The 12139-nt window shown below is 39.3% G+C and overlaps 1 protein-coding gene across 1 annotated transcript in view; it reads left to right on the top strand.

Annotated features, from left to right (window-relative positions):
• Positions 1-12139, top strand: part of ASPSCR1 (ASPSCR1 tether for SLC2A4, UBX domain containing) — a 41399-nt gene that overhangs the window by 28392 nt on the left and 868 nt on the right. Inside the window, exons 10-14 of the mRNA XM_063456204.1 lie at positions 3903-3969; positions 4101-4163; positions 4324-4376; positions 9640-9691; positions 11924-11993. Coding sequence (XP_063312274.1) covers positions 3903-3969; positions 4101-4163; positions 4324-4376; positions 9640-9691; positions 11924-11993 — 305 coding nt within the window. The remainder of the gene's footprint in view (positions 1-3902; positions 3970-4100; positions 4164-4323; positions 4377-9639; positions 9692-11923; positions 11994-12139) is intronic.

Raw genomic sequence — 12139 nt, 5'->3', positions numbered from 1 at the left:
TATAGGAATTGTCATAGTAATCTGTTGCCCCAGATCTGTTGGTGACACAGATTCTTGTCCCATGTCCTCCATAAGGTCCACTTTTGGGTTGGGCTCTAGGGGCGTGCTGGCCATTTGAGTATTCTAAACGGCAATTAGACCTTTTGACTGTGTACATGGCCATACCATTTGTTTTAGTATAAAACCAATTCTATGATGGACAGCAAAATATGACTTTGGAATGCCTTCCAGCTCAAAATGGGAATCTGACAAATAATTTCATGGGCATCTGACCAGACCTAACCGGAATTTCACTTCAACCCCTCATGGATGACCTTTTAGTTTCAGTCCCCTAAGCCTGTTAATTTACTATTGCCTTTCTTCTGTTCACGTTGGGTGTCGATGCTACCTCTCATTCCCTGGGAGCCTTCCACCATTCCAGTCCGTCTTCAAAAGCTACTACGCCTATCTTCATTTAAGTTCCATCAGCACTACACAAGGTAACTATTGCTTTCTCAATTATCTTAAAGAGCGTTCATTAGACTGTTTGTTTGGTTCTCTCTTAAAGCTCACGGAAGTGACCTTTTTAAAGTTTCGCCAAAATTCTACGGTTTTACTTTGAAGTTTTGTAGTCAATGGATGGGTTTTGTGCGTCACTGAAAGAACATCAATGACCTCAACAGACTGAAGAAAAGAGAATTGACTTAATGAGGTTTTTCAGTTGGCACAATATACAGGTGTTTGGCGGCTAGCTAAGATAGTTTTATTCCTAGAGCAATTAAAGCATTGCTTGAGGACATGGAAATGACTGTTAATGCTGTCATGAAAAGGTTGGCCATTTTTTTGAAGGCTTGGCAAGGATGGAATTGGCAAAATATTCTGTAGCTTAACATTCTGTGTAGGGGGTTGGACCATGTCAGTCTATAGTGTTGGCATTAGTTGAAGCACGGGAGATGGTGGAAGAGGCTTTCAGTCCATCTAATTAAGAATTAATCTATTTTGAGGGAAACCTGTTCCTTGGCGATGATCGAGAGTGGATAAAATAATTTAACAGTAACCGTCCTAATGGAGAAGTGATTTAGGTTTTCAAAAGACCACCCTTTTTTAAACCAATATTTTGTTGACGGACACAAGCTTCTTTTGTAACTTTTCAAGCATTTCAAGCTTTTCCAGATTCTTTTACCAGAGGATGACCGCTATCTACCTTCTTTATTTTTTTTTTCTCCCCCCCCTTTAAGGATATTACAAAAAAGTTAATCCTTTATGACATCCAAAAACGTTCAAAGATGTGAGGTCCGTAAAAAAAAAAAGAGCCTTGTAAAGTTTTTGAAGGTCTGGACATCTTGGCTTTGGTGTTGGTCTCATGTATTTGCCATTTCTTTGCCATGTGTTGTAAGGATATTTTTAGGTCAATACCTGTTGCATTTTATTTATTTTCTTTCTCTTGATCTATGGAAACCACAAATGCCTTTGAAAATAGTATCAGATAAATGTTTTTCAGATGTCAAACAGGTGACCAGGTCTTTGAAGGCGTTTTTAACATCTTTGCGCCATGCAGTGTCATTGAATAGACCAATTCAACGGGAATCTAAATGTTGCATGATCAAATGACTCCATATTGAGCAAAACTTACCACATTGGTAATCCCTGATGTTTCTGATAACAGATATTGAATAAAAGAGAAGGCAATGGATATTTTTCAGTTTCTAGGATGGCCGATCCAGCTGTGAGAAGTCAAGTGAACAGGCCAAAGTCGATGTATGTGATTGTAGGACTTTCCTAACCAGACCAGGATTTGGTATAGGCTCTGTAACGGACCATTTTGCACACAAGAGGTTAAAAAACGTTTAGGCGATATTCACCTTTCAGATGCACAGGCAGCTATTGCAATCACCAATCTCCCGTACTGCAAACACACCAATTCTCCAACTCCCGAACTGGAACCATACGAATCCTCCAACTCACGAACAGGAAACACACGAATGTTGTTAAACAGCCGAACAGGAAAAACCATACGACCAGCTTACACTCCTGGCAGTCGCACTGTAACAGCATACAATCCAATTTCCCCCCAAGAACGAGACGACACTTCGTTTGAGGATCAAGCAGAACTGATTTACTGGGGCTACCTGCCCGGCTTTTATGCATGTCTCCCCCATGGTGGACACTCCCCTAGGGGACCAGATGGGAAACTGGGATACATAGTGGACATTGATCAATCACAAGCTTACACATTTAAATACTCCCACAATTCATTATAATCCCTCCTCTGTCCTGGAGATAATTGGGAAGTAATCCAATTATCTCCCAGGACAGAGGCAAACTCCATTAAGCACATGTTACCAAAAAGACAGAAAAATATACAATGTTGCAAATATTACACATAAAATATACATTCAACATATCCCCAGATAGCTTAGATCTGAGCGCACATTATTGTGGAATGGCACTCCGATAACATACACATAGTTCAATCACCATGGAGCCAAAGTCTTTCATACAGTCTTTCGGTATACGAATGGGCTCCATGGCATAACTAGCTGGGGTAACATTGTTCACATAATGAAAGTCCCAAATTAACCAGCATTAGTTTCTTTGCAGGAGAAAAGGCCCGAATAAGCCTTTCTGCAGGGAAACTAAAAGGTTTTTAACATGGCGCCATAGTCCAGCGGCAGGAGGCGGGCGACCAGGCTCCTCCAGTGGCCAGTGGCGAGGTTGGTTCCGCCACAGGCTCCAAGATGAAATGCATGATAAAAGATGCACTTGTCCGTCTAGTTTAATTTCTCACAGATTCATGGTGGCACCTGCCTGTTGCCACCTTGGCACTGTATTGTCTCTTGCGCTTGTCAGCAGAGTGCTCATTGAAAGTGGGCCACAACTATTCCTGGAATGTAAGATTTAGTGATCACTGGTGACCACAGCCTTGTGACATGAACAAGAAATGGAGATTATATAGTTGCTTATTGTGTCGGAAAATTGAGGAAATAGTCTGTTGTATTTGATTTTGACTGCCCTGTTTCTGTACTCTGTATTCTATTCTAGCTTCCTCTTACTATTTAAATATATGGGCTGATGCTTTTAACTGAGCCTCTACTTTATCGCCTTGGAATCCTTGCTGGGTTCTGCGGTTTTACATCTTTATATTTTTATGTTCTGCATGTTGACAAATACAAGTTACAAAAATACATAATTTAAAGGTGTGATTGGAGTCTCTGCAGCGAACTTTGAGCCCCTTTCTATATCCCACAATGCTTATCATGGTGTGTGCCATGGAACCCACCATATTGGAAGTTTTATGCTGAAGGCCTAGATGTGTCAGCTCAAAGCTTTATATGTTAACTTTATTTATACATTTTCTACCAAATTAGTTGATAGACAGAATATGCATGACCTTATCTGCTGGCTGGCACAATGGGAGGTCATTACTGTCCTCTAAAATAGTGTTCTTTTCACTCTCACCCTGTTGCACACTGTAGCCCACAGAATTATTTGTCGGCCTGTAGTCCAACAACATGAATCATTTTGTGATGTTTATTCCATTTACAAAAATAATGTTTTGACCTATTTGTCAGACCTCACGGGGTTGAAACATTGCTAAATCCCCTTTGATTGCAGAATAAGCAACACAAAATGATGTATGGTGTTGAGGTTATTCTCTTAATTTCTTTTCGATATTAAGGATTTATAGCGGGGGACTGTTGTTAGCTGCATACCTCTGGCACTCAAGTGAAATGTGGAGTGCTTGCTTGCTATTGGCCTAATGCACTCCAAAACCACTGGGTTAAAAACCCCAAAGCTATTCCCTAGTCCAGATTAGGAAGTGTGGATAATCCATTGATTAAGCAGTGTATTAACATTGTCGTCTATAAATTGTAACCGACTTTAAATGCAGCATTCTACTAAAAACCCTCTCAATTTGGCAGGTTGTGTTGCGAGTTCTTTTCCCAGATCGCTATATCCTGCAGGGGTTTTTTCACATTACTGAGACTGGTATGTTTTATTTTTGTGTTTTTTATTTAATTTTTACCCCTTGTTCTCCTCAAATTACCTCCCCTCCTCCCCTTCCCAGACAAAATGTGGTACGCAAAGCAGACTCTCATGTATCTCTCTTTGATTTACAGTTGGCCAAGTGAAGGAATTTGTCCGTAGTCACTTGGAGGAGTCGCAGCTGCCATTTTACCTATGTATGTCATGCCAGGGTCTTTAGGCTTGGTGACTATTGAAAACGAAATGTCTACAAACCTGAATCAGACTTTTTCTGTGTAATGCATGCTTTATTTTTATTGCGTTGTGCTTTCCAGGACCAATACCCTGATATTTATTTATATTTATTTTGTCTTTCAGTTATTACCCCGCCACGGACTGAGCTGAAAGAGGAGTCTCAGACCCTATTCCAGGTAATGGCGATAAAAATGATTAAATTAACCCCTTAAGGACCAAACTTCTGGAATAAAAGGGAATCATGACATGTCACACATGTCATGTGTCCTTAAGGGGTTAAAGAGCTCCTGCAAAGTGGAAATAAATTCCATTTGTTTTTAGTTCCTTTTTGGGGATGGTCCTAAAGTGTGGTTGAACACACAACATAGCTACCCCTCTCCCACACTGTTCTAAAACTACTACTCCCATGATGCTTAGTTATCTGTTAAATTGGCAAAGCATTATCAGTGCATTATCAGAGCATCTTTTTGTCCACCCTTTTCCTGGAGTAGTTTTGGCTAATCTTTGGTGCTCCAGCTGTAATGGCTAAGTTTCCCATGATGCTCTGCCAGCCATCACTGTCCTGGAGGCAGGTAAATGCTATTTTCTATTTGTCTGGTTCCCACATCCCTGGATAGTCACTAGTGTCACTGCATCCCTTAAAGCTTGGTCTTCCCTTAGAGTGCAGACAAGTGCTATTGGTCATTCACTTTGTAACCAGTTTGTTTTCAGTACCACACAGCTGTATGGGGGTCTCCCCATCCTCCTTTCCTTGTCGTAACCTGAGCCCCCTGCTTGTGTGTTCAGCCTGGACTAGGTTCCTGGGAGGAGAGGGGGGCTCTGAGCTTTTGGCAGCTTGTGAAGTGGTCTTTCTTCTCTGTACTGCTCCGGCAGCGGAGCCTCCTGCTTCATGCTTTCATCTTGCTGGCAGCCCTGTTATTCTTGGCTGGGTTTCCATGACTGCTGTTCCTAATAGAGGCGCTTCCACTGAACCTTAAACCACTCAATAAAAGTGTCACCAGAGGAGGAGGGGGGGGTCTTTCCCCAGGGCTCGGAGGGCAATAAGACGCATCCTGTCTTGATGAAAGTTGTATATGTGGGGGGATGAGAGGCACTTGGATCTGAAGGATGAGGCATGGCAATGTGTACACTAACAGGAAAATTTGTATTTATATAGTCGCCTGTTTATTATTTTTTCTGTACTTCAATCGTTTTAACCCTCTGATTTTGCACAGGGACAAGAAATTATTTATTTTAGTTTTTAAATTGCACAATGCTTTATAAAGGGCAGATGTAACCAACATTCAAGGGGTAATTTTTCACTGTATTTGCATCTCATCAACAATGCATTTTAAACTCCTAACCCTCACTTACAAAAGCTTCCATGACGTGGCTGCCTTTAATGTCTCTGCGGTTAGTAAATAATATGTGGCCTTTCCACTCTCCCCCACAACCAAAGGGTCTCCACCTAAAATCAAATCAGAATGTCACCGTAGCTGTCGCCCATGTCTCACTCCCTGTTTAATTTTATTGTAATTCCGTACAGAGTGCCAACATATTCTGTGGTGCTGCACAGAGAGTATAGGAAGAAAACAGACAAATTAATTAAACTGGGAGTTTTACAGAATTTGTAAGTAAATTGCTGTTGCTGCCGAGCTGTAAAAAAAAATTAAGAAAAATTGATTAGGAGAAAATGTCCTGTTTTTGATCTAGAATTGCAGTATTTTTAAACCATTTCCAATTTAGCGAATAAAACCAAAGGTGAGCGTACAAGACAGATGAAAGGGCCCGGTGCAAACAACTGTAACTTCCACATGATCTCAGTACTGTCTTCAGACCCTACATCATAACTCGTCTAATGTATCCTACTAATCTTTCTGCTACAACCATCACATTGCGGGCTTTATATACTACATGTTTAATTGCAGTGAAACGTTAAATTCAGACACAAATTGCCGGATTGGAAAAATTCTCCAAAACAAATCTAGTTTCAGCTGGGTTATTGTAGCCTAAATGGTCATAGTATTGGAATAGAAAGGGCGAGAATGCCTGCATTCATATCACTATGATTGGATAATAAAGGTATTATTTTCCATTTTTAAAAATAAGTTCTTAATCTTTAGATAATGTATACAAATAGGAAAAACCACTGGCCCTGTTGGTTATTATGGGTGAAAATGCACAGGTGCAGGGCTGGTAGATCCATAGTCTGAAGGTAAAGCAGTCACTGTTCCAGTGGCTCCTGCTGCGTCTGTACCACTTTTAGATCCGCGATTCAAAATTGCTCTTTCTAAATCATTTTTGGTGTGTTTTACACACAACGTTCATTGCTAATTTAGAGATTGCTTTGCTTGTGTCATGCTAGACTTTGCAGTGCTGTATAAGAGTTATACGTTTATTAAAACCGAGAGGCAGGCCTTCTCAGACAGCAGAAGGGGGTCCAACTCGTTATGTGTGTATATATATTATAAAGATGCTCAGCACGCTTCTTAAATCACAAAATGTAAAGTCAGTTTTCCCAGGAACAGATCGCATGTATATATATGTAAGCCAAAAGAAAAAAGGCAAGTCTATTCACCTAATCTATGAGGAACCTGCTGGTACATTCCATCCAATATTTATAGTTACCGTAACTAGTTTTAGAAACTGCATGAAAACCAATTTCATGACAATTGCTTTTCTTTGCTTTTATTTTTCCAGCGACTTTTTGTTTTATCTTAATGTTTTTAGACTCTGTCCTTTAACTTAGGCCCAGAATGCCATTGCCAAACAATAGCGATTTTTGTTTTTAATAATGAAAATAAACCTTTTCTATATTTTATTTTTCCATTTGTCAAGGTCACACTGGGCCCCTGTAATTCTAACGTAGTTCTTGCGGCTGACTGCCCGTGTCCCTCTTCTGGTTCCTAACCCTTGTTTCGCCAGCGGTTCCTTCCTGTCTGCTGCTTTTGATCTGTGTCTGTGAAGACATCGCTCAGCCCTTTTAACGTCATTTCAAAGCTTGCCTCTCCTTTTAGATCCTTGTATGTGTCTCTCTAAATGTTTGCATTTTGGATTTTGCCATTCATTCCTGCTCGGCCTTTGAAGTTCTCGTTTTCTTATTGATCTCCAGACTTCAAACTAAACAGACCTGTGGCACTTTAATCAACTCCCATCCTGGGACACAGGGAATGCAGCTCATCCAACCAGCTCTCGCCTCTCTCCAACACTTGATTGAAATGTTGCTCCAATACATCAGAGCTGTGTTTGTCTGCAGGAACAAACATATATTTGGTGACGGATAGGGACTGTCATCAGATTCCTGCCCCTTTCTCTACCGGTCGCTTAATCTCTGCCTAGTTGTTCAGTACTGTGTGATCCACTATTTATTTTTTTCTCTTTAGTTTTTTTTTCATTACTTTATTCTTTGTGTATCTCTGGCTCTGTCGGCCTCTGTCTTCTTTGTGTTCCTCTCGCTGGGTGTATGTGTAATACCGTTCTCACTGCCATGAATTTTCTCTGACCCTTAGGGGCCTATTCCTCAGGAAGCTTTGATGTGTTTGCCCAGAGATTGACTGACAAGGACGTTTTTAGTGGCGGCACCAGGGGGAATGGACAAAAACAGGGATGTGCTTTGAACTAAAGATCTTTCAGTGGAGATGCTGGATTTAGTTATCTCCTTCACTATGTTAATTATTCACCACGATAATTGGGGGGGAAGAGTAGAGAAGAGAGACGAGGTTATTAAAAAATTCCATCACTAACACGCTACACAAATCTCTTTTTCCAGCTCCAGACTGCATAAAAGAAATTCTGTGTTTTAAAGGGAGCTAGTGTATTTTCAGGGGGAGCGAGGGGGCCCTTTGTAAGCTGTCGTTTTTCTAAATAGTGAAATCCCTACAGATGAGAGGAAAGATCAAAGTGCTGGCGAACGTTCGCTCTCTGAGTTTTGACCATGTCTGGTTCTCTGTAATTGAAGTTTACGGAAAGCTGTCTTTGTTTTTCGATGGCATGCAAACTTACACAATACAGATTGAAAAGGAAATGTTAAAAAGCCCCATACTGTGTCTCGTTGCTGTCCTGTTAAATGTGCTGCTGTGGGAGCTGCCATCATACTCTGGTCTGGGCTGTAGCCCCCGAAAAGTTTTCTAACATGCATTTTGTGTATGAGACGAGTAATGTATTGTGTATCGCCACGGCTGATTATCGAGGTATTGGCACAGAATTGAATGTCACGTCGGCTCCATATTTATTCTAACACATGCTTGTTACAAAAGCTAACTTATTTCAGCGTCTCATAATAACAAAAAAAATGGATAAAAATAGCATCTCATTGTAAACAGGAATAAAAATTGAACATCCCGTCTAAATAAATAAATAAATGAAATGGTTTAAAATAGTACAAATTAAACCGCATCCTTTAATAAAATAAATATTAGTGGATAATAATAAAGAGGTATAAATCCGTTCCTGTCATATGATTTCTATGTATACATGTATCTATTCCAGTAAACCACAAAATTAAAAAAACGATACTTTAAAAAATTGAGAACGGACCAGAACAATGTTATAACTTGGGATTCTGAGAGTTGTAATTCAATTGTTGGTTTTCTACACCAGAGCTCTAACTATTTAAATGACACTCCAGGCTCCCACACGTTAGATGCACTGTGTAGGTTAGGTTACAGTTAGTTATACTGGGTGGGTTTATATTATTAAAGGGACACTCCAGGCTCCCACACACGTTAGATGCACTGAGTAGGTTAGGTTACAGTTAGTTATACTGGGTGGGTTTATATTATTAAAGAGACACTCCAGGCTCCCACACGTTAGGTTACAGTTATACTGGGTGGGTTTCTATTATTAAAGGGACACTCCAGGCTCCCACACACGTTGGGTGCATTGTGTAGGTTAGGTTACAGTTAGTTATACTGGGTGGGTTTATATTATTAAAGGGACACTCCAGGCTCCCACACACGTTAGATGCACTGTGTAGGTTAGGTTACAGTTAGTTATACTGGGTGGGTTTATATTATTTTAGAAAAAAAGGCTGTATAGTACTTTTGCTAGCTCAAGTACTTTAGGTATTTGAAGTGTTCCTTTGAAATTAAAAATCCATTATTATTTATTGTACTTTTTTGCTTGGTGTGGTAAGGTCCTATGGTGTGGTATGATCATTATGTTGGTTTTTTGTGTGTGTGTGCATGTTTCCCTTTTTCATAAATTACATATATATTTAGATCTGTAAAACAGTACCATATACTGGGCATGCCTGAAAAATCCTTAACTTCTCAGGTGGATTCTGCCTCTGTCATTACGATACTTTTACAGTATGGGTGTCTCAGTGGTAGATCCCCAACTCTTTTAAAATTACAACTCCCACAGTACTTTGCCAGCCATCCACCTTTTGACCATCCCTGCTTTGCAGTGTCCTAGTGTGATTGTGTGATTTACCTGGTGTGCGTTTTATCTAATCCCCAGGCTGACCTTTTTCCTGCTGCTGTTGTTCACTTTGGATCACAGATACAAAGGGGTAAGATTTATTTCCTATTATTCCTATACAGAGTGTGATTGTTTCTAGCAGTAAAAAAGCTGTAATCTTGTGCTAAGGAGGTTTTGACACCTTGTAAAATGGTTTACACCCGTCATCCACACGTATATTAAGGGTTAATTCATTAAATGATGTGGTAATTTGACAAACAAATAGCAAAATGGCAGAAAATTAAAGTACCTCATTGTACTCCGACTGCCAGCCTTAGCAGGGATTCCGGTCATTTAGCAGCTCACCAGCACTTTTCAACTGATGGTGGATTGGGTCAGTTTGGCTGATTTGTTTAACCTAAATTACTGTAAAACAGGATACTTTGAAATAAATTATTTAAACCCTTGCACTTGTTTTTTTCTCTTTCCTCATTAAACCGTGAATTCAGGTGAACTGACCAAACAATTTCAAATAGCAGAATTTTTATTTCAAACTGTTAGCTCTAAATAGAATATATATATTTTTTTTCAGCAAAGGCTTCCTATAAAATATATTTTAAGATGAAGCGTGATGTATCCCTTAAATAAATGGTGGCGAACATTGGCATTTTTTTATGTTAGAATTTTTAAAAATAATTTTTACTAATACTATCACTTGTTCGACCATTCAGCTTCATTGTATTTGAGCCTGCACCAGTTCTTCGGCAACTGACTAAAATGACCATCAAATTGTCAAGAGAATCTGGGGGAAACTGCTAGAACACAAATGGGTTTATTCACTGACTAGACAGACTGTTGATTGTGGAGAATTGAATGGAATTGTAAATTTTGAGGTCCACATAGGCTTGGTTATTAAGCCCAGCTCCACTACACCTCAATTCTTCACAGTGCATTTTAATATTTTGCTGATCAGTGTAAATATTTAAAGGCATACTATAGGCACCTAAACCTCTTTTGTGGTGTATAGATCATGTCCCTGCTGTCTCACTGCTCAATTACTTTCTATTTAGGAGTTAAATCACTTTGTTTATACAGCCCTTGTCACACTTCCTGTAAAGAGTGATCTAATGTTTACACTTCCTTTATTGAAAATTCAGTTTAATTTAGAATGTCTTATCTCCTACTCTGTTAATAGGTTGCTAAAGTCTCCTATGTGTGAGTTAAAGTCTAAATATGTAACAGTTATTTTCATGTTGGTTTTGTAAATCACAGCCAGGGAACGTGTGGCTAGGGCTGCATAAACAGAAACAAAAGTGATTTAACTCCTAAATGGCAGAGAATTGAGCGGGATTATGATCTATAAACTAAACCGGTTTCATTCAGCTGAAGTTGTTTTGGTGGCTATAGTGTCCCTTTAACCCCTTAAGGACCAAACATCTGGAATAAAAGTGAATCATGACATGTCATGTGTCCTTAAGGGGTTAAGCGTGTTGTTTGTAACCTTTGTATTTTTCGCAAGAATATTAGGCCTACGAGCTGCTGCCACCACTTGTTTGTGATTTTTGACACATACTCACAAAAAAGGGCCATTATTTTAAAGATATTGGTGCACCTTCTCTCAGACCCATGTGGAATCCTTGTGCAGCTGGCCCCTAGTGAATGAACCTCCTATTGTTTCAGAAGTAGCATAGTAAACATCTCTATTTTAATTGGTTGGGCTGATCTTGGTCACTTCGTAGGTGAACACAATTAATAGATTGTATCTGAGTTTTGACACAGCCCAAGATCTGTCACTCCTGAATGCTGCTTCTCCTGTGCTTTTCTGGAATTTACACCATGGAATTAAACCTAATCACCTATATTTTTTGTTTTCTTTTAAGCAGTTTTATTTAAAATTCATATTCGATTTAGCAAATAACATTGCAATCCTGTTCAGTCCAGGCATAGCAATGTTACACATTGCAAATTAGAAGAAGAAATAGAAAGATTGTTTCATTTCTCCTATTCTATGATGACTGCCAGCTGCAAAGGACAGAGCTCCTTCTAATGACCGGGAAACAAAATGGAGGCGCCCAGGGGCAGGATAAAGAAGTGTGGATTTCTAAATTTCATTTTATAGTTCAGACCTCACCAATGCATATTTTTTAAATAAAGGAAATTTTAAAAAGTTTATTTTAAAACTAATTAAAATGTATATATTTATTTCACCTGGTTTGTGTGTCAAATGTTTTCTGTGTATTGTTTAGGATAATATTATTATTATTGCAATTTATATAGCGCCAATAAATGACACTTAGTATGTTTGCATATATGCATACATTTTTCTTAATTTATTTTTCTACAGATCATTACCTGTGCCAGGAACTGTGTCAAGCCCCGTTGCCTCCCTCACAAGCTGATCTTATAGTAGTCAGGTAAGATATATAAACAAACGTGTTGCAGTATATAACACTTTTCAAAGTTGTAACTGCCATAGAATTGTGAGTGTGAAATGTATTGTCAGTTTTGGTTAAGTGTCCCTTCTCCAGTGAGAGCTACTGTGTTCCCTGAGTATTCTGTC

This window comes from Pelobates fuscus, chromosome 5 (assembly GCF_036172605.1).
Source record: "Pelobates fuscus isolate aPelFus1 chromosome 5, aPelFus1.pri, whole genome shotgun sequence".
NCBI classification, from domain to species: Eukaryota; Metazoa; Chordata; class Amphibia; order Anura; family Pelobatidae; genus Pelobates; species Pelobates fuscus.
The sequence above is the reverse complement of the archived record's forward strand: the minus strand, read 5'-3'. Positions and strand labels throughout refer to the sequence as shown.